The 23,772-nt window shown below is 38.1% G+C and overlaps 2 protein-coding genes across 4 annotated transcripts in view; both read left to right on the forward strand.

Moving 5' to 3' along the window:
- LOC127412406 (prosaposin-like) overlaps positions 1–23,772 on the forward strand; it is a 245,168-nt gene that overhangs the window by 148,694 nt on the left and 72,702 nt on the right. The window lies entirely within an intron of this gene.
- On the forward strand, positions 9,848–23,541 carry LOC127412412 (cystatin-F-like). Its single transcript, XM_051648744.1, has 4 exons — positions 9,848–10,014; positions 19,063–19,238; positions 19,340–19,459; positions 20,168–23,541. The coding sequence occupies exons 1-4, from the start codon at positions 9,957–9,959 to the stop codon at positions 20,258–20,260; spliced, it is 447 nt and encodes a 148-aa protein (XP_051504704.1). The 5' UTR covers positions 9,848–9,956; the 3' UTR covers positions 20,261–23,541.

Raw genomic sequence — 23,772 nt, forward strand, 5'->3', positions numbered from 1 at the left:
AGTTATTTTTAATAAAAACTGATAATTGCAAGGATTCATACCTGTGACTAAAATCCGCCTTTTTAAAAATCCTCATCCAGTAATAATAAATGACGTGTCTCCCCCGTCTCCCCCAGTTCTATGACTATGGGAGAGAATCAGATCAATATTTAAGTCAGCTGACACCTCTCTACTTCGCAGTGGTGGCTCAGTGGTTAAGGCTCTGGGTTACTGATCAGAAGGTTGTGGGTTCAAGCCCTAGCACTGCCAAGATGCCACTGTTGGGCCCTTGAGCAAGGCCCTTGACCCTATCTGCTCTAGGGGTGCTGTATCATGGCTGACCCTGCACTCTGACCCCAGCTTGGCTGGGATATGTGAAAAAAAGAATTTCACTGTATATGTGCAAATGTATAATGTGTGAAAAAAATATAAATTAAATTAAAGAACTGAAACATAGGTTGCTTGACTGGTCAAAGGAATAGTTCACCAAAAAAAAAAAATATCATCATTTATTCACCCTCATGTCATTCTGAACCTGCATTATTTTCTTTCTTCCATGAAAAGAAGAGATATTATGCAGAATATCCAAGATGCTCTGTTCCATTTATAGAGGATGGAGATTTGCTCCGAGAGCTCTGGTTGAGGGAAAGATCAGAGAATAACAGCTTAGATTTTGGTCCGTAACTACCGCAAAGCTTGCATATGGCTTAAGAAGACTTGGAACATAGTACTCAAGCCTTGCCTGCTTTAATGGTGCTTTGTTGTCATTTGTGAATTCCCTGCTGTGCCATGGGTAATGTAGTTGTTTACCATGAATTTCACTATCAAACAATTTTTAAACAAAGAAATTGAAATAATGTGAACTGATTGCTTCAACAGAAGCATTACACCATCGATGAACAACCTCGGAGCTCATGGCAGGTCAGTCTTTAAAGGTTAAGTTATTGCTGAAAATCTGTTCATCTACGGAAAAAAATTAATAGGATTTGTACTTCCGTAGAAGACTGTTGCAATCTATTACTATCTTTTTAGCCTGGCAGAGAAAAATAAAGAACTGCGAATGAACACACCACAAGTGAGTTTTCCCGCCATGTTTTTTTTTTTTTTATTTCACAGCGCAACTAGTCCCGCCTTTATGAGATTCTCATTGGACAATGCATACCTACGTCAGAGAGCATTGCAGCAAAAGTCAAAATGCTTTCAACTATTTAAAAAAAAAAAAAAATAAATATGCTCTCAACTTTGTCACATGGCGGAGCGTCACTATCGCAAATCCTTGCATGTTCCCCATCCGACCTTCTGACGCATCATCCACGGATAGAGCATTCACACTTTGGGACAAAAGGATTGTTAGTTAGATTACTTTATTAAAATTGACTAGGCCTACTCATGAAGAATTCCAAATGCCAGATGATCCTAATAGAAGAACATGATATTAGAAACCAAATGAATGCACCATTCATGTGAGATTCAGAGCAATATGATATTAATAAAGTGATGATTATCCTTTCAAAGATTCACTTTGATAAATATGGACCAGAATGAGAAAAACTGGCCCACTAAGTCCCACCTTAATAATGTTTCTGATCAATGCTTCCTTAGCAAGCTTATCAAACAAGTTTTTGCTCCATTATAATGCAAGTCTAAGGACGTTCTGTGTGTTTAAATAGATTGTAACTAAATTTTGACACAAACCCAAAGATGCATGCTGTTTTTTTTTCCCCTATTCAAAATAAATACATTTTTAGAAGAAGTGCATGCTGTAGATTAAACTATGTGTCAGCCTTCAAATCCAAATGAACATGTCTTACATCAGTAAAGACACCTACATTTGCTTCAAGATAAATTTGTTAATAACTTAACGTTAATGTACATATGGATTCGGACCATATAGTATAGGCGATAGTAACTAAAGAGTTCAGAGTCACATGTTCTAGAAACAGTTATGTTTACTTATACTAACGTTATGTTTTAATCATTATTCAATGAGGCTTTTCTCTTGTCAGTAAATTCAGTTTGCCTTAATTCTGATTCACCAATTTAATGTATAATTTAACCATTTCTTCAAAAGAAAAACTTTGCAATGTCACATCATTCCAGCCAACATCAGAACAATTTAAAATCAATATTTACCTGCTTGTAAGCACATTTTATTGAAAATTGTGCCATTCATGGATATCTCTGATTCAATCCAATGAGAAGTTCTGTCAAACTTGTCCGAGCGAGAAACAGTTACCAAGGAGAAGTTTTATATAGCCCATCATGCCTTTATGACCTTGGGACACAAGACACATTTTTATTGCATATCGCTTCAGTGCTTCCTCTATTATTGCCCGTCAAGGGCCTTTGTACATCTAACGGCGATAAGTGCTTGGCCAGCCCACACCAGGTAGCAGTCACTGAAATGGTGGCACTGTAATTTTACAGCCTTCTTGGCTCCAGAAGTATATTTTCCATTCTTTTTTCCATAGGGATTTAAAAATAAAAAAAAATCATGAGTTCTACGCCATGAACCAAACTAGCAACATTTAAATTCACAACATAACTTGGATTTTAAGCAAAAAAAAAAAAAACAAGTATTTGAAAAATCGGACAAAGACAATTGCTAAACATCTTTTATTATTATCGTGTAGAATCAATAAATTTAATGTTTATTGCAAAATATTCGGATATACTGTATATAAAATACACAAGTAGTTTGATATTGTAGGAAAACCGACTCGATTGCATCATTCACAGTGCACCATGAGAGTGGGCGGTCGCTGAGGAGCTCTTTTGGAAAGCTTTGTTGGCCGTGATTCTCTGGTGGATCATTCTTTGCCGGATCATAGCTAGTGTATTTCATAAAGAATTCTGCTATTAAAGTTGAAATAACACGAACAGAAGCATATACCATAGATTAACAGCCTCGATGCTCACATTAGGTCTGTCTTTAAAGGTTTATGTTATCGTTAATAATCAATTCCCCTAAAGCAAAAAAAGAATGGGATTTTTACTTCCAGAACCAGACTGTTGCTCTCTATGCTGCCTCCTAAAATATCTTGTTTTAGCCAAATTCTAAAGCCACCTTTCACTTAGACCCTTTCGGATACAACTGCTGCAATTCACCATCTAGCCCTCCTATTGTCTTAGGGTCATTTCTGACCAGGGACAGGTAAATAATACATTGGTACTGGAACCAAACGTTGTGACTTTGTCAAGACCATCAAAAACAAAAAAAAAAGCTAATTAATAAATATATATATATATATATATATATATATATATATATATATATATATATATATATATATATATATAAATTTTACACACAAAGTTTGGAATAATGTACAGATTTTGCTCTTATGGAAAGAAATTGGTACTTTTATTCATCAGTGGCATTCAACTGATCAATGTATAGTCAGGACTTTAATAACGTGAAAAATTACTATTACAATTTGAAAAAAATGTTCAGAACTTCTTAAACTACTTCAAAGATTTCTTATCAAAAAATCCTCCACGTGCAGCAATGACAGCTTTGCAGATCCTTGACATTCTAGCTGTCAGTTTGTCCAGATACTCAGCTAACATGTCACTCCACACTTCCTGTAGCACTTGCAACAATAATTAGTACCTTACAAGGTAGCCTAAAAATTTTAAAACTTGTCCCACTAAGTGTTTAAGTCATTGAAAGCTTTGGAGACTGATTCTTTGTCCTGTCAATGTTTTTAACTAGTATTGTTAGGTTTTTGATTGCATTTTCTGACTTATGTTGTCTGTTTGTAAATGTGAAATGACTTACTGCTGCCTATCTTGGCCAGGATGCTCTTGAAAAAGATTTGTAATCTCAAGAACCTTTCCTGGTTAAATAAATAAAACTTTGTTTTATCGGAATTGAGTAGAAGGAAATTCCTAGCCATCCAGTCTTTGATTTAATTGATGCACTCTGCTAATTTGGAGAATTGTGAAGTTTCATTGGGTTTAGAAGAAAAATAATGTTGGGTATCATCGGCATAAGTGGAAACTTATTCCATGATTCCTGATAATATCTCCCAGGGGAAGCATGTATAAGGAGAAAAGCAGAGGCCCTAAAACTGATCCCTGTGGCACTCCATACTTTTGTTTGATTTGACAATTCCTCATTTACACAAAGTGGTAGCGGTCTGATAAATAAGACCTAAACCATGTTAATGCAAGTCCACTAATGCCAACATAATTCTCCAGCCTATTCAAGAGAATGTCGTGATCTATCGTGTCGAAGATAGCACTTAGATCTAAAAGCACTAGAAGAGAAAAGCAGCCGTGATCAGATGATAAGAGCAAGTCATTTTTAACTCTAAGTGCAGTCTATGTACTGTGATGGGGCCTAAATCCTGACTGAAATTGTTCATTAAATTAGAGAAATGGAATATCTCTGTAATTTAATTTACAATTAGTGCTTTGGTAGAAAGAGATCTAATGTTTTGTAGCCCTACCTTTATGATGTTTATCTTCAACAACAAAAATCTTACATAAAACAAAGGCAATCTGAGTAAACAAAATACAGTTTAAATAAATTTATTGAAGCAAATAAGTTTATCCAATACCAACTGGACCTGTGTGGAAAAGTATTTGCTCCCTTGGTTACTAAATCCCCAAATCTATGAAATTGCATTCACAGTGGCGTTCAGTTGGACAAGACACACCCAGGCCTGATTACTGCCAGCACTGTTCAATCAAATCAACACCCAGTAGAACTTTTTCAGCAGCATGAAGTTGGCTAAAAGGTCTCACCCAGTAGCATACTATGCCAAGGTCGAAAGAAATTCCCAAAATGAGGAAAACGGTGATAGAAATACATCAGTCTGGGAAGGGTTACATAGCTATTTCCAAGGCTCTAGGCCTCCAAAGAACCACAGTGAGAGCCATTATCTCCAAATGGAAAAAACCTGGCACAGTAGTGAACCTTCCCAGAAGTGGCCGACCTTCCAAAATTCCTCCAAGAGCACAGTGACGACTCATCCAGGAAGTCACAAAAAAGCCAAGGACAACTTTCAAGGAACTGCAGGCCCCTTTCACATCAATAAAAGGTCACTGTTCATGACTCCACTATCAGAAAGACACTGGCCAAAAATGGCATCCATGGAAGATTGACAAGCAAAAACCACTGCTAACCCAGAAGAACACCAAGGATCATCTGAATTTTGCCAAAACACCTTGATGATCCTCAAAACTTTTGGGAGAATGTTCTGTGGACTGAGTCGTCGAAAGTGGAACTGTTTGGAAGACAGTGGTCCCGTTACATCTGGCATAAATAAAACACAGAATTCCACAAAAACAACATCATACTTATGGCCAAGCATGGTGGTGGTGGTAGTGTGATGGTGTGGGGATGCTTTGCTGCTTCAGGGCCAGGGCGACTTGCAATAACTGAGGGAAACATTAATTCTGCTCTCTACTAGAAAATCCTCAAGGAGAATCTCCAGTCATCAGTCCATGAGTTGAAGCTCAAAAGCAACTGGATTATGCAGCAAGATAATGATACAAAAGCACGCAAGTCCACCCTGAATGGCTCAAAAGAAGCAAAATTTAAATTTGAGTGGCCTAGTCAAAGTCCTGACTTGAACCTGATTGAGATGCTGTGGCAGGATCTTAAATGGGCAGTTCATGTTTGAAAACCCTCCAATGTGGCTGAACTAAAGAAGAGTGGGCCAAAATTCCACCACAGCATTGTGAAAGGCTGATCTCCAGTTATCGGAAGCGTTTGGTTGCAGTTGTTGCTGCTAAAAGGTGGCACAACCAGCCATTAAGTTTAAGGGGGGAGTTAGTTTTTCACATGGGTGATATAGGTGTTGGATAACTTTTTGCTTCCATCAAAAAAAAAAAGTGTGTGTGTGCGCGCGTGTGTGTGTGTGTATATATATATTTGAAAACTGTATTTTGTGTTTACTCCGGTTGCCATTGTTTTATGTTATATCTTGTTTGAAGATCTAAAACAATATAGTATGAAAAATACAAGAAATCAGGAATATATAATAAATACATTCACAGCACTGTAGTTCTCTGTGGATAAACTTGAAATAGTTTTCCCATGCGCTTGAATCTGGCCTATAAGTATCTAGCTGTTTTGATCACCATTATGAAAGCAAATCATGGAAGTAATTGGGCAAATGAAGCAGGCTTTTTTATATTCTCTCTTCTCATATCCATTTGCATTCATTTAGGGCTATAACTTAAGGAAGCAATATATACAGTTGAAGTCAGAAGTTTACATACATATTAGCCAAATACATTTCAACTCCGTTTTTCATAATTCCTGACATTTAATCATAGAAAACATTCCCTGTCTTAGGTCAGTTAGGATCACTACTTTATTTTGAGAAAGTGAAATGTCAGAATAATAGTAGAGAATTATTTATTTCAGCTTTTATTTCTTTCATCACATTCCCAGTGGGTCAGAAGTTTACATACACTTGTTAGTATTTGGTAGCATTGCCTTAATTCTTTAACTTGGGTCAAATGTTTTTGTTGGCCTTCCACAAGCTTCTCACAATAAGTTGCAGAAATTTTGGTCCATTCCTCCAGACAGAACTGGTGTAACCAAGTCAGGTTTTTGCTCGCACATACTTTCAGTTGTCTGTAAACTTCTGACCCAATGGAAGTATGCTATAGTCAATTAAAAGTGAAACAATCTGTCTGTAAACAATTGTTGGAAAAATTACTTGTGTCATGCACAAAGTAGATGTCCTAAACGACTTGCCAAAACTATAGTTTAAGCTAATATTAAATCTGTGGAGTGGTTAAAAAAATAAATATTTTGTTTTAATTACTTCAACCTAAGTGTATGTAAACTTCTGACTTCAACTGTATGTACCACCCAAAACCATTATGCAGATATCAGATAACTGAAAAGACAAAATTACAACTAAATTAAAATGGAGACATCTCTTCAAATCCAATAGCCTTGTGCCTTAAGGGTATTTAACACATACAATAAATACATCATATGTGGTACAAGTCAAAAGTGTGCTGTTGATTGAATTAATTTCTCATGATCTTAAAAACCTTTGGATCTAATAGGCTTGTTTCTTAAATGCTCAAATTAATTTAAGAAAATGTTTTTGGGGGCCAGAATTGTGCCCATTAAATAATTTTTACAATACTACAATATTAAATCCTGTTAACACAATGTTTACATCTTATGGCTTTACTTCTGAAGCAGTGTATTCATCTGAAGAGGCTGAATAGTCTGAGCAACAATAGCCTTCAAAGTGCAAAAGCAGTTACTCAGGCAAAATAATGAGCAGACAAGAGATTGGTGAAGGATTTGACATTGCTTAACTACTCTTTGTCTACTGTCCTTAACACAAGGGTAAGAGGACCCTTCTAGAAGTTTTGTTGGAGTGTAGAGGTTGTGGCAAACTGGGGAGGGTCCACAAGCTGAAGTAAGCCGAGAAGATGGCACATTTCTTCACTTGTGACGTTCTGAAAAAGCTAGGAAAATAGTTTCTGGCATTGAAGGACTTACAAGAGCAGTGACAGGATGAATTCTTGATTAGAATTTCACCTTTTGTGAGCCACAACAAATCATGAGCCATTTCCTGTGCAACAGGATGCATTTACAATACAGTGACGACACAGCGCCATCTGATGGATTGAATGCTAACAGATACAGCTCCTGCAGACCCTAATGAGGTGCATAACCACAAGCCTGTAAATGTGGCTCAATAGCAACGTTGAGAGCCTTTTTCAAAAGAAACAATCCCGTACATAATCTGATATTTGACAAACAATATAACTTGTTACTGTACACAAAAAAACATTTGTGAAAAACCGTCGCATGCAATTACTGAGGGTATGACACCTACGAACATGACTCATCCCCCCTTTGATCAAGTGCATCACCTCTGCATGCCTTGTAACACCCTAACAGAAGAAAAAGATGTTGCATGAACTACAGTAATTTTTATTAGGAAGTACTGTAGGTCCACTTGCATGTGAAGTGTCAAATAACAGGACGGTTACTGAGATTAAGCGAGTAGTATTCGGCTGGTCATGTGATTCTAACATGGCAGCCCCCATATGCAGACCCTCTCCATGTAAAATAAAACAGCTTTTATAAGGTTACTGATATGACTGGTCTCTTCATTTTAATGTGAGTGCTCATGATTTCCTACATATTACAAAATTACAATTAATTTCGTTAGGAGTTAAACTTTAACAAATTACTGAGTGCACCTTTAAGTTACACCAGTGATAGATTCTTTTTGGATGGCGCTTAACAACAAAAAAAAAAATGGACTTGTGATTTTCCCTGTTTGCTGCAAGAATGATATGATGTGATAAGTGATCAGTCACATGACATTTACGGCTGAGGTGATTGGCTGAAGGCCCATGAAGCAAAGATGGCTGATCGCATACTTGCATGCACTAGGGATGGGTGATACCACTTATTTTCAATCTGATAGCAAGTAGCCTGCTTTTAGGCCAATTTTGCCGATATCAATACCTCTTAAATTGAATATTTACGAATTCTTTGAAAATTATTAGGCTGCTTTGTTTACCCTTTAAAAATTAGTGTAAGCCACATAAAACCTCAAAATTAACCATAAATATTATTATATGGTTACCATTACCAAAACCAAGTTACCATATGAAATTCTACAGTAATGCTGTAGTAAAACCATGGTTAACTGTATCAAAACGTACTGCCAAAAAGAAAAAGAAAAACATGGTTACTACAGTCGTGGTTACTACAGTCATGGTCAACACAATATTACTGCAGTAAATCCATGGGTAGTTTTCATACGGGTATCATTTATTAACGAGGATTACAGATCATTATCAACAACTCTGAATTTAAATAAACCTGTAAAAATTGTCACACAAGCCCATTATAATACATGTTATGTCTAGGTTTGTCATTACTTAGTGTGAATAATGCCGTTTTTCTGTCATTACCTCAGGAAAGCACTGCTCCTTTTTTGAACGAGCGCTATGACTGAAAGTGTAAGTACTGTCTGACTGCTAGTGTATTTTAGCATTTCTGCGCGTCAAGATGAGCGGAAGAAAAAAATAGTTCTGGTGCCATGCAACTATTTGCTAATATAATTTTTTTTTTTCCTTCACTTCGAAGCTTATGAGATGCATTAATATTCATGTAATCTAAATAATAAGATCACTAATTTAAAAAAAAAAAAACAACAACTTCAGAATTGATATTTTTATATGAGGATCGATATTCTTGATACCACATAAGTATCGGAAGTATCAATACTTTAGTATCGATCTGCCCATCCCTAGCATGCACCAGCCAAGCAACTACCATTGAGATGAATGGATATGCTAACAGACAGCGCTCTCCAGGTATATTTGTAATTTCAAATAAACCTGTAACTAGTCAACACAGGAAAGAAAACTGCATTTGTCAAGGTCATTTAATGGGGATTTTAAGGTTTGCTCTGCTTGGCTGACAGCAACTTTTGTGACTGAATAATTAGTCAGATAAGCAATACGTGAGTACAAGTATACAAGTGCTGTATGGTTATCGGTCAGTTTCATCACAGGATGTTGGTGGAAAACACAGAAGTTCGCTTGCATCTTTCAAAGCACTTCAACACACACAGGCTCTTTCGGTCCAGTTTGAGGAAGCATTCAGTGATTTTTTCTTGATTTCGGTGGTCTCTATCAAAGTTTGATATTTATAGAAACAAATCCTTGATGTCTCTTCGAGGAAAGCTAGAAAACAACAAAAATGACTAAACTAAAACATGTTAAGTCTTGCAGTGTCCTTTACCACAATGGAATATCATAGTTTAATCAACCAGTAATCAACATAGTTGATTGGTTTCACCTGTGCTTGATATTGGAGCATCTGGGATACCCTGTAGGTGTAGAAGCAATGCTCTCGACCAGTGGAAAATGTGACTGCACTTTGGAGGACTGCAACATGCTGCCTGGTGGTTGAAGTGTTGCTGAACAGGAAGTTGCTGAGTAGATTTGAGACAGCTCCAGCAGATATGAGGGTCTCCTGTCATGTTCTCGTCTTGTTTTTCTTAGCAGACGTCAGTTTACTCGGTAAGAAATTTTCATCAACATCTCCATTGTTTCTTCTTTGTGTGGATGAAGTTGTTTGTTTACTTCTGTGTGCTCTTTTCTTTCTAAGAGTGTCCTGTATGCTCACTTAAATGGTTAATAGTAAGGGAGAATGGGGTATGCTGTGTCACTTTTTCTTGACGTTGTCCTGTAGGCAAGAAGAAATGAGATTGAAGTAAAACTAATATTTCTGGATGTCTGTTGAAAGTGTCTATATTCTATAACATAGGGCCATATAAGTACAACATTGCAAAATAAGTGGTCCAGTGACACAACTTGCCCCACCTTAAGGGTTTCCAGATAGCACATGTAAATCTCTGTGATGTCTGTTATAGAACTTTTCATCTGGAAAGCATCACAATCTAATTAACATCTGCTAAACATCTTAAAAAGATCAGATTTACAAACATTCTAAATCATAAACATCTCAAAGACATCTGCTTATTGACATCCGAGACATGTTTATTGACATAGATGTATTCCAGATGAGCAAACTTTTTTCCAAAATCTTATTTTGCTGCACATTATTCACATTTTCATAAAGCAACCAGGAAAAGGTTCAGAATATTTCAATGAAGTGAAACAATTTTCAACATTTTGTATTAATATTTGTATGCAGGACATTTGTGAACTATTACTATGAAATCTGAAATTTGGTTACGATTCGATTTTATCATTTTGGAACGATTAATAATTATTTTCAAAAAAGATTCAATTTTACTGAACATTCCTAATTTAGACAGTACAGAAATGCACCAGACTTGAGTCACAGATGCATTTAGGACCAAGGAGGTTTGGCTTATTTATACGCGATATTAACAAAAAATGCATTACATGATACACTGATGCTCCAAAACATTATGACGACTCACAGGTGAAGTGAAGGACGTTGATCATCTCCTAACAAGCCACATGCCAAGGTCTGAGTAGATGAGATGGTAAGCGAACAATCAGTTCTTGTAGTCAATGTGTTGAATGCAGGAGAAATGGACAGGAGTAAAGACCTGAGCGACTTTGACAAGGGCCAGATTGTTATGGCCAGACAACATCTCTGAAACGGTAAGGCTTGTGTGGTGTTCCTAGTCAGCAGTGGTGAGTACCTACCGACAGTGGTCCTAGGAGGGACAGACCACATTCCGGCGACAGGGTGTTGGGCACCCAAGGCTCATCTATGTGTGAGGGCAATGAAAGCTATCCCGTCTGGTCCGAACCGACAGAAGGTCTGCTGTGGCCTAAGTCACAGAAAATTGTAATGATGCTTACAAGAGGAATGTGTCACAACACTGTTGAAAGTACCTACAATGGACCTTGGAGCAGTGGAAGAAAGTTGCCTGGTCCAATGAGTCCCGTTTTCTTTTACATCACGTGGACAGTGTGTACGTGTGCACAGTTTACCTGGGGAAGTTATGGCACCAGGATGCACTGTGGGAAGACGACAAGCCAGTGGAGGGAGTATGATGCTCTGGGCAATGTTCTGCTGGGAAACACTGGGTCCAGCCATTCATGTGGATGAATAATTTGACACGTGCCACCTACCTAAACATCGTTGCAGACCAGGTACACCCCTTAATGGCAATGGTATTCCTTGATGACAGTGGCCTCTTTCTGCAGGATAATGCACCTTGCCACACTGCACACATTGTTCGGGAATGGTTTGATTAACATGATGAAGTGTTCAAGGTGTTGCCCTGGCCTCCAAATTCCCCAGATCTCAATCCGATTTGGACTTAAAGGATCTGCTCTTAATGTCTTGGTGTCAGATACCACAGGACACCTTCAGGGGTCTTGTAGAGTCCATGCCTCAGCAGGTCAGCACTTTTTTGGCAGCATGTGGAGGACCAACAGCATATTAGGCATGTTGTCATAATGTTTTGGCTCATCGGTGCATGCATTATAGACATGAAAATGTTACATATAGACATAATGTGGTAAATATACACCGATCAGCCACAACATTAAAACCACCTGCCTACTATTGTGTAGGTCCCCCTCATGCCGCCAAAAAACACCGCTACACAAATCTAAAGGTGCCCTTCAGCCAATGTCTGCCCACCAATCATATATATTTAAAGGTGCACTCAGTAATTTTTTTCCTCATTAAAAATGTTGAACTACTTAAGACATGAGTTGTAATTTTGCAATATGTGTAGGAAATCATGACCACTCACATTAAAATGAAGACCCCAGTCATATCAGTAACCTTATAAAAGCTGTTTTATTTTACATGGAGAGGATCCCCACATGGGGGCTGCCATTTTAGAATCACATGACCAGCTGAATACTACTCGCTTAATCTCGGTAACCGTCCTGATATTTTACACTTTTAATTAATTAAATTAAATTAATCATGGCTGACTGTGAATACTAAATTTCTACAATGGCATCTGAAACTGAAATCTATTGATTTTAAATGATGCTGCATCCAAGCTGCTAAGTGTCAGTGTAAATCCAAGATGACACAAAGACAAAAGTTTCTGAGTACACATTTAAGATGAGTTCTATTCGTGGTTAAACTCTTTTATGGAGAAATAACACATTTTATGGAGATAAAAAAGTAATATTAACATAATATATCGTAATCGGGGAAGAAAGCAACAATTAACTTACTTTCAGCAAATTTCATGCAAATAGTTTTGAATAATGACACAGAAAGCCGAACACAGCAGCATCCATCCATCCATTTTATCTTATGTAGGTTTGCGGGGTGACCTAGGCAGCATAAACTTTCTTTATTTCAAAGTGTGCTTTCTTTCCCTTCAATCTTGTATGCTCAGTTCAGTGTCTGTTGCGAGAACTTTAATGTAATATTAGACTGTCCCACTGGGTATTAATGTAGTAATGATAATCGATTCTTAAATTCCATAATCGATGCATTGAAATTTCTTTGATAGATCGATGCACTGCGATGCATCAATGCATTTTTACACCCCTAACAGAATTGTAATTTTTGGGAGAACTATTCCTTTAAGGGGTCGACACATCCTATCCCACTTTCCCCAATGTGTACTATTGTACACACCCAAAAAGTCTGTCCAGTCTGGTACCTCAGAGTTTTATGTTAATTTCTTCTTTCTTATTAGTTTTGTTATTAACATTTTTATTGATTCCATTCATAAAAACCAATAGACACAACATAAAATACAGAATCAGCTATATAAATTAAACCCTTCCCCACGAACATCCCCCCCACCTGACACAAACATGCATTACAGTGGTCTCTTACAATTATAGCAAACAATTTGAAACAAACTAAAAAAAAATACTTTCAAAAAGCAAGAATGCACATACACATCAAATTAAAAATCAAAAATCCCTCTCCACTGCCCCTCCCCGAGAACCCTCCAAAAAATCCAAATATCCACCCCGCTTCCTATTAAACAAATCCCACTTTCCTAACCTTCTGAAGATTGCCTCCTCAAATGCCGCAACCTCGCTCATCTCACCACACCACACCCGAAACGAGGGTGCCCCAGCCGTCTTCCACCCCCTGAGTATTATTCGCCTGGCCACCATAACTCTGGCCAGGACCCAACCTCTCAAGTGGCTATCACCAAAATGTATGTCTTCCCCATCACCCAAAATGCAGAGTCTGGGGCAAAATGAAAACCTTGTGTCCAACACATCACACATAAATCCCTGAATCTTTATCCAAAATTCCTGTATTTTAACACATCCCCAAAAAACATGGGTTGTGTCCCCGTCTTCTGATTGGCAGTGCCAGCAGGTGGGTGTGTCTTTAAGACCAAGTCTATACAATCTAGAGGGGGTCCAATATAATCGATTCAAAATCTTAAATTGCATCAGACGCACCCTCGAATCTCTAGATGTAGACTTGACGTTTTTTAGAATCTTTGCCCACACTGCCTCCTCCAATACCAAATTTAAATCTCTCTCCCATAATCACTTGAGAGAAGTTGAAGCTCTATCCCCCAGATTCTGATCACCACTTCTAGAGTATCTGACCTTTTAGGGGGGTGTATGCTACTCCCAAAAATAGTACAAAGCAGGTGGCGCAGCTCTAAGTACCTGAAGAACTGAGATCTAGGAATCCTGAAATGTTGGACCAAATTTTCAAACGATCTCAACCCACCACTCTCATATAGGTCACAGAGTGTATTAACACCCCTCTCAATCCACTCCGACCAACAGAAAGGGGACTCACCAATACGCAACTTTGGGTTTAGCCATATGCTTGAGGCAACATTTTAAAAAATTTCTAAGTTAAACACTCTGGACACTTTTGTCCATAGCGCGTGCAGATGTGAGATAATGGGGTGCGACTTAACTTCTCCAATTAGTTTAATAGAAAGTCTTTGTAATAGTAAAATAGGGGCAATAACTTTCTGTTCAATTCCAAACCAGGGAGGGGCTCTCTCAGGTGGAAGAGACCAAACGCATAATAATAAAACAAAATCTTGGGTAGGCCGATTGACAAAGGTGGGATATGCCTATGTAACTTGTTGCAATGTAACCTGGGACGCTTTCCATTCCAAATGAAAGACTTCACTATACTATCAAATTGCTTAAAATAAGAGAGGGGGACATCTACAGGTAGAGATTGTAGTAGGTAGTTGAATTTTGGAATACAATTAATTTTAATAACATTAACCTTCACAGTCATCAATAAGTGTAATGAAGCCCACCTGTTCACATCATTCGAAAACTTTTTTATTAAGGCGTCAAAATTAACTCTAACTAAATCAGACATATTTGATGGGAATAAAATTCCCAAATACTTAATTCCCTGTTTGGGCCACTGGAAGTCGCCCGGCTGAAAAGCCGTTATTGGGCAGTATGCTGTCAAAGCCAAAGCTTCGGATTTAGACCAATTGACTTTGTATCCTGAGAACTTGGATAAGGAATTAATAATTCTGTGGAGGCAAGGCATAGATCTAGTGAGGTCAGAGACGAATAATAAAATATCATCTGCGTAAAGCAAAAGCTTATGCGCCATACCTCCCGCAATCACCCCTGGAAAATCATCCTCCTTTCTTATTGTGGCTGCTAATGGTTCCAGGGCAAGACAGAACAATAATGGGGAAAGAGGGCAACCCTGCCGGGTGCCCCTATCCAGAGTAAAATAATCTGAAATTAGTCCATTTGTTTGTACCGCCGCTACAGGGTGTCTATAAAGTAGCTTAATCCAACCAATAAAAGTACTCCCGAACCCATACATTTCCAAAATCTTAAAAAGATAATCCCATTCTACCATATCAAATGCCTTTTCGGCATCAAGTGAGCTGGCAGCGACCGGAGATTGTTCATTCGCTACTGACCACATGATATTGATGAGACGCCTAATGTTATCAGAAGAGCTACAGCCTCGAATAAACCTCACCTGATCTATATGTATAAGAGATGTCATAACTTTACTTAATCGATTAGCCAGAATTTTTGAATTTTTTTTTTTACATCTAACTGGATGAGGGAAATTGGATGATAACCTTTACACTCGCTTGGATCTTTGTTCTTTTTAAGAATCAGACTGATCCGGGCTTGTGTCATGGTTGGTGGGAGCTTTCCATTCTTTAATGATTCAGTATAAACTTCTAGCAAATGTGGAGCCAGTTCTGTAGCATAAGATTTGAAAAACTCAGCAGCAAAGCCGTCAGGCCCCACAGCCTTGCCTGTAGGTAAGGCGTTAATAACCTCGCCAAGCTCCTCCAAGTTTATCTCAGAATCAAGATAATTTTTTTGCTCAGTCATCAGTTTAGGGAGATCTAATGGTTCCACAAAGTTTCTAATATCTTCATCAGTAGACGAAGATGTGGAACTATAAAGATCAGAGTAGAATTCTTTAAAAGCATTATTAATTAATTAATATCAATGGCCGAGGTAAATATTTCACCACCAGCAGATTTCACTGAGGGAATGGTAGAAAAAGACTCTCTCTGCTTTATATATCTAGCCAAAAGTTTTCCTGCTTTGTCCCCCAACACAAAGTATGACTGTCTTGCCCTGAATAGCCAAAACTCCACTTTCCATGACAAAATAGTATTATATCTGTATTTCAATCGGGTCAATTCTCTGAGGCCATCAGATGACAAACGGCGCTTCAGCTCTGCCTCTGCATTTTTAATATTTCCTTCCAACTCCACAAGTTCTCATGCTTTGGATTTTTTGGTGAATGAGGCATACTGTATTATCTGACCCCTAAGAACCACCTTAAGTGCCTCCCAAGCCATGCCCACAGACGATACTGAGGACCAGTTGGTCTCCATATAAACATTGATTTCAGTCTTTAACATTTGTTGGAAATCAGGATTTTGCAAAAGGGACACATTAAGGTGCCAACTATATGATTTATTTTTCTCTGTATATGGCAACACCTCTAAACTCACCAGGGCATGATCTGAGATATTTCCAATTGAGCAATCAACAACAGATGAAATGAGGGATTTGGATATCTTATGGACTGATGGAAAAAAAATGTATAGTCCCTACCAGATGGGTTCAAAAGTCTCCAAATATCTGTAAGACCAAGATTTTTACACATCCTGTGAAGTGTCAATGTTGCTTTAGGGGGGTTACACACATTTGCTTCACTGTGATCAAGGACTGAGTCCATCAAAAGATTAAAGTCTCCTCCCAATATTAAATCATGAGGGGTGCCAGCAGTTTGCAGCATCCCTTCAAGATCTATAAAAAAGCCCTGATCATCAGCGTTAGGTGCGTAAATATTAGCCAAAATCAACCTTTGCCTTTGAATTTCAGCTAAAACAATAATGACTCTCCCTAATTTATCTTTAGTCTGTTTGAGACATTTGAATTGTAGATGTTTATTCATCAATATAATGACTCCCTTGCTCTTACTTGAGCCAGCACTAAAAAAAACATGTCCACCCCATATCTTCCCAAATTTTTCAGCTTCCTGCGGGGAGAGATGTGTTTCTTGAAGAAACATTATATCATATTTCTTACGTTTAAGAAAATTAATAACGTTCCTTCTTTTATGGGGTGCCCCAACCCATTTACATTCCATGTGGAGAGAGATAGTACACTCATATTAACATTTGACATTTTGATATAGTAGAAAAAATAAATTGTGTGTCAAAAACAAAATTATACAGACCACATTCCCCATTAGTGAAACAATCAAACCCCGAACTTCCCCCCCAAACAAAACAAACAGAAAAAAGAAAAATGTGCGCATTAACCCTGCACACGAAAGCGCCAACCAGCAACAATCCCTCTAAACTCAAAAGGTCCATGAATGCCCACGAGCCCCCACGACAAATTTGCCATCGGATTGCTCAATTTTGCTTCACAAATTTGTGAGGCAAAATTACATAACAGAAAATACTTTGTAAAATAAACCCCAGCCAATAGGAAGAATGAACACAAAGAATGTGTAGATTCATTCACAGAACTGTCTCAAAGGTATGATCTTCCACAAAACAAATTCCAGCTGATATAAAACCGTTCATATTCCTCGGACAGACAAACAAATGTTCAGTGAGCCGGCTGTTATGAGTTCAGCGGATGACGTAATCATTCCAATGTCCCATAAAAATACTCAACAAAACAAACTCCAGCCAGCAGGAGGAATAAGCACGAAGAACAAACAGATTAATCCACAGCTGTTCCAAAGGAGTGTTATTCAATAGAACAAGCTCCAGCCGCTAGGCGGAACCAATACAAAAAGAAACAAAACCGGCACACCCGGTTCCCCGGATGGTCGAGTCAATTCACTCGGAAGTCACATAAAAGTATATACCATGACTTACACAATCCGTCAACTTTATAAAAGACATCCTTTGTGTGAGCATGTAGATATTTTGTGGTCGTCCATAGTGTCCACTCTCAAACTGGCTGGGAACTTCAATGCAAATGTAAGTTTTCGTCAATGCAAAAGTTTCTTTAAGGAAAAGTGTTATTCACAAAACAAACTCCAGCCGCTCGGCGGAGCCAATGCAAAAAAAAAAAAGAAACCAAAATGACGCCCAGCTTCCTCAAAAGCCAGAGTAAGTACAGCGAGTCGACCCACTCACATGAGAAACACCCAATGGTTTACTCACCCATTGATTCAATAAAAGATATTGCCTGATTGGGACATGTAAATACTTTGCGACCGTCCTTCGTTTCTATTCTCAGTTTGGCCGGAAACATCAGAGCAAAAGTGATCTTTCGCTGATGTAAGAGTTTCTTACATTCCTTGAACCGATTGCGTTTCTCTCTTGTCGAACTCGCAAAGTCCGGGAACAAGAAAATATTATGGTTCTTCCAAGAAAGCTTCCCTTTGCTCCTTGCCTGGTGCAACACAAGATCTTTATCGGATGATCTCAGAAATCTGGCCAGAATTGGTCGGGGCCTATCTCCCTCAGCAAATCTGTGAGCTGGGACTCTGTGAGCTCGCTCGATTTCCAGCTTGTGGCCTGTTATGTCGAGCAGACTCGGGAAAAGCTTGTCTAGGAATTTCACCATATCTCCGCCCTCCTCATGCTCAGGAATTCCAACAATTCGAACGTTATTCCTGCGGCTTCTATTCTCAAGATTTTCAAGCTTTTCAAGGAAGTGTTCCAAATCAACTTTGGTCGCGGGCAGATTAGCAGTTAATTCCCTCTCCGAAGATTCCAGACAATTGATTCGTCTCTCAACATCAGTCACTCTTGTAACTAACTCAGAGAATTTTATTTCCATCACCGTAATCAATCGACGTATTACAGCGAGATCCTCCAAGTCAGCAAGAACCTTCGTCAACATAACCGACATGTTGGACAACTGATGCTGGATCACCTCTCCCGCCGCGCCATCCAAATCGAGTCCCCGGTCTGTAGGCCTGTCGGGGCTTTCATCCTGAACACATAAGTGTCTTTTAATGTCTCCAGAGCCCGAGGATTTTGACTTCTTTGCCATGTTTTGCCTCAAAGAGCAAATGTGTAACATTTGTGTACAGAGCTCGTCGCTCACACGTCTGCTTCTTGCATGGCATCACATGACCTCCTCTTTCTTATTAGTTAATACTTTGTTGCCTATTTCAATATTTGTGAAAAGAACACTAATAAATTCTAACATGTTTTATGACTACAGAGAAAGTTCCAGTTCACGCATTTTTCAGTTGGCCAATCCCCGGAGCTCTACAAAATGTCAGTAAGAATGACACTGGGGTAAAGAATGCTGTTCTGATGGGAACCTACTCATTTAACAATAAATCCAACGATGCTTTTCTATTCAAAGCATCAGCTGTTGATGAGGCAAAAAGACAGGTACAGTTCAACAGTTCAGTGCTCATTTGTATTATTCTCACTGTATGCATATAAACTCTTAGTGTAATTCAGTATTTCATCCAGTTTCTGTTTTACTATAGATAGTGAAAGGTATCCGCTACGTTCTGGAAGTAGAGATCTCTCGAACTATGTGCAGGAAGATGGGCAGCGATGATGACGTCAGTAACTGTCCATTCCAGAAAGATAGTCTGTTAAAGCAGGTATGTATGATTTTCTATGGAACTTAAGAAGTTTCTTGCTCTGCAAATACTCAGTGAAGCCAAGATCAGGATTCACACTGTTGGACCAATGAATTTCCATGATTTTCCAGTCGTTTGTGTGGATATGCACTCATAAAGAGCAATTTCTAGCTGGTGAAATATTTTAGAGCCAAGCATAACTAGACACTCTTTATTCACTATAGAAATGTTATTGACTTTCTAGGATTATTTTAATTTCAATTATTTTTCCAGACCTGAAAATTTTACAATTCCCTAATATTTCCAGGTTTTCCATGATGGTGTAAAATGTGCATTAAAATTATCAAACTTATTAGTAGAGATACTGGGCGATTCTCTCAAAACCTGACAAGAAAATGTCCTTTTCATATTTAACTCCAACTCGATATAAAAAAAAATAGGAAATTATGTTTTGCATGAAGACAAACATTTTACATTTAGGGTAAAATGTGCACAACTGCCATGAAAATAATGTCACAGTGTAAAAAAAAATCTTTATGGACTTTAATATAGGTTTCAGAGTATAATTTCTTATTTGTGTCTTTTGATTTTGAAGTAAATAGGACACAGATGTTTTCTTGACAGGTTTCGTAAAAATCACTGTATTATTGTTACATTTACAAACTGCATTTTTAAATTGTAAATTAACTCTTATTAACATGATATTTCCTTTCTTTTTTGTTCTTCTAGACATTTCTCTGTCATTTTGAGGTATGGTCCATTCCATGGATGAAGACAATGTCAACCACATATTTTAACTGTCTTTCTATTGATAAACTCTGAATTGACCTTATTACCATGCTGACTGTGAAAATAAAACTAGAGGCAATGAATAGTGTAGTACATAATGTGATTTCAAAAATCTTCAAGTGCAGTGACTGGTTATCATTCATCTCTACATACAAGTGACCTTCAGTTCATAAAATGCTAAGCTTGTGTTTAAACTGATGCAGGGTGTAAATTATTCAGTGACTCTTATGAAAAAGGGGCTCTCTGATGTACAGGGGCAGCTTTGAGGTAAAATACTAGATCAGGGGTTTATCGCTCCCATCTCAAAGCTCTTTGGCGTTTTTGCCATAGCAACACACTAGCACTGATTAAAGACACTTCTAATAGGTTTATATGAAGAGATTTATCCATTTCAACACATTTTGACTACTCATGTACTTTTATTTATTTATTTGCTGTGTAATGTGCATGACATATTTGCCCTAGATTCATAACATATGACCATTAAATGGGTACAAGCACCCAATAGGACAGTGGTTCTCAACTGGTTTTGTGTCAGGACAGATAGTTTACCAGAACCCCTCTACTAAGGTGGAGCCTTCAAGTTTAGAAAAACGTAGAGTAATGGGGCAGTACACTGGTGAGACCAGAGGCCGTTCGCTTTGACTGGATGTTAATGGAGATGCTTAAGTATGCTAAGTAAACTGCTAATAAACTGTGAGGAAATTAATTGCCTATCCAGTAATCTTCAACATGTTTTACACAAAACAATCCTTTTGGAATGAACTATGCGTGGAGTTTACTATGATAAAATTGCTGTTTTATAAGAGAAGACAGAAAATTTTGCGACAGATAGGTGTCAGTTTATGGCCCTCCCCATTCATTTGTATAGTATCCACAAATGGTGACTTACTGTTGAAACATGCTAGTTGATCATAACGCTCTCTAGAGCCACAGAGGTTGATATCTCAGTATAATAGAATCTCTGATTGTACATTATACAACAGTTAGTTCTGGTCCTCGAATCTGATTGGACGTGAGGCATTCCGAGAGTGCTGATAACAGCACTGGGATGCTTCACTGTTTGTATCACTCTGCTTTTATTTGTGACATTCTAAACCAGAGTATAGAGATTTTTAATTTATCTGTGAAATTACACATTTACACCAAGAGATGGCAACAAATGATCATCTTTTGTGTTACGAGCGATTTTCTTGTGAGAGAATCGACGTTGTCTGTCAGTGAGCAGATTTACTTAGTCAGAACATTGGCATTGTTTTTGATGCTGCCTTCACGTGCTATTGGAATTATGATACAAGTTTATAATTATAATTGGAAAATGCTGAGATAAGTTTATACCTTTGAGTTTGCAAGTGGGAAGTAGACAAACACTTTCAACATGGCAGAGTTTCTCTGTGTCAAAATAAGAGTTCCCCATGAAATATGCAAGAATGAAACTGGCGTCCTCCATGTTATTTTTTTCTCTGTCAACAAAACACTTGAATGTGACACTCGTAATTGCGGCTTCTGAAGTGGGAAGAAGGATAATTCCGATGGCTGCATAACTTCATGATCGCTCAGAGCGGATTACTACCACACTACAGCTGAGGAATAGAATTAAACTAACTGTGTCAGCATTACTGTTCATCACTGTGACAAACACAGATAATCACACACGCTCAGTTGCTCTCTCTCTCACACACATACACACAAACTTCCTTGTTACTTCCAATAACTTGGAAACAGCCCAAACTGTCATTACTAGTTCTAAAGTAATGCGTTTGAATTAGTAACAGAGGTTTGGCCACATCTTTTATATTAGCAACAGCAGATTCTGATCTGTGGCATAAGAAAGTAGCTCCAAACACAAGGTTTTTGGGGAGCTTCTTGGTTTTTACTTATGTACTTTTCCGTTGAATTGTGGTATAAAAGCATTAGCACACTCGCAATCATGCTGTTTTGTCTGTATATCAGTACAGCTGGCACTCAGCCACCAAATCACAGCCATGCTGATATGCCATAAAAGCACAGTGATATTGGCGACCCAGCAAAATTATTTAAATAGTTTATTATACAAACATCACAAGAAAGTCTCTAAAATCAAACCTAAAACAGATGTATAGTTTGTCTAAGTTCTATTCTCATGATGATTGTAATGGACCCCTTACATTAATAACCCAACCATTACAATGGCCACCATGTTGGATTGTGACGTTTACCCTTTTTCACTACTCCAAGAAACTTGATCAGATGCACACAACAATTGCGCAGATGATCTTTAGATCGTATTGTAAAGAAATTATGATACAGAATTTAGATTTTCAGTGTGCAAGTGTGCAGAGTGCAAAGTTGATGATGTTGATGAAACAATAAGCGAGGCTGTATCTCAGCAACGCTTTGTCCTATCAAAATAAACTTGATATACTTCATTAGCACCATAATCTGAGGGTACATGCCAAGTTTGGTAACAGCGCCACCTACAGGCCAAGAAATCTTAAAAATGAAATGAAAAATGTTTGAACAGTTTTGCCTAAAATCATGAGATTGTTGTCTATGGGTTCCTTGGTTCATGAGGATTTTGACAGTACCATTTGTTTTTCCAAAATCTGCCATATTCCCTCTCCGCCACTTTGAACTGCATCGCCCAACAATGCAGAATTATTTACATGATAGACTGAATTGGAAAATTTACAGCAAAAGTTCAATTGATCAGCCTAACACATGGAGCAAACACTGGGCCAAATACTGTTTTAGTATTAGCCATATTACCAAGTGACAGATTAATCTGTGCCAAAATATGTGCTATGTTGATCCGAACTGCACCCAAGAATTTCACACACCACTGCACTTGTGTATATGGCTGTGTGACAATAAAAGTGATTTGAAATACAGTAGAATTTGATTGGACATTCAACCTTTGATGTCAACAACAAAAGATATAGGAAGCATTTCTTCCTTTTTTAAGTTGATAAGCCTATTTACATTTGCTATCCTTCTTCTTTTGGCTGCTCCCATTAGGGGTTGCCACAGCAGACCATCCATGATCAGCATACTTGACTTGGCACCGATTTTAAGCCATATGCCCTTCCTGATGACTGAGGGACCATCACTCACACCTATGGGGCAATTTAGAGTCTCCAATTCACTTAACCTTCATGTTTTTGGACTTGTGGGGAAAACCAGGGCACCTGGATGAAACCCAAGAAAACTGGGGAAGAACATGCAAACTCCACACAGAAAGGCCCAGTTAAGCCCAGGACCTTCTTGCTGTGAGGCGACAGTGCTAATCACTGAGCCACCTTGCCGCCCACATTTACATTTGCTATCCTAATTCTGCACAATTATATGGCTATTATGATTTCATTATTTGCACTGAGCATTGTTATTTCCTCTTATTCGCCAACCTATCAGAACAGACCAGGGGCCCATTTTTGGGTCACGACCCACCTGTTGAGAAACACTTAAATAGACGTTATTGCTGAAAATTCTTTATATATCATATATGATATTAATGGAAAAAGCACAGAAACTCTTGAGTAAATGTATGCTAAATACTACAAAGCAAG

The sequence above is a fragment of the Myxocyprinus asiaticus genome, chromosome 21 (genome assembly GCF_019703515.2).
Source record: "Myxocyprinus asiaticus isolate MX2 ecotype Aquarium Trade chromosome 21, UBuf_Myxa_2, whole genome shotgun sequence".
NCBI lineage: Eukaryota > Metazoa > Chordata > Actinopteri > Cypriniformes > Catostomidae > Myxocyprinus > Myxocyprinus asiaticus.

Coding starts and splice junctions, on each gene's coding strand:
- LOC127412412 (XM_051648744.1), top strand. CDS start 9,957: ATGAGGGTCTCCTGTCATGTTCTCGTCTTGTTTTTCTTAGCAGACGTC. Junction 10,015..19,062: donor AGCAGACGTCAGTTTACTCG/GTAAGAAATTTT, acceptor TTATGACTACAG/AGAAAGTTCCAGTTCACGCA. Junction 19,460..20,167: donor AAGATAGTCTGTTAAAGCAG/GTATGTATGATT, acceptor TTGTTCTTCTAG/ACATTTCTCTGTCATTTTGA.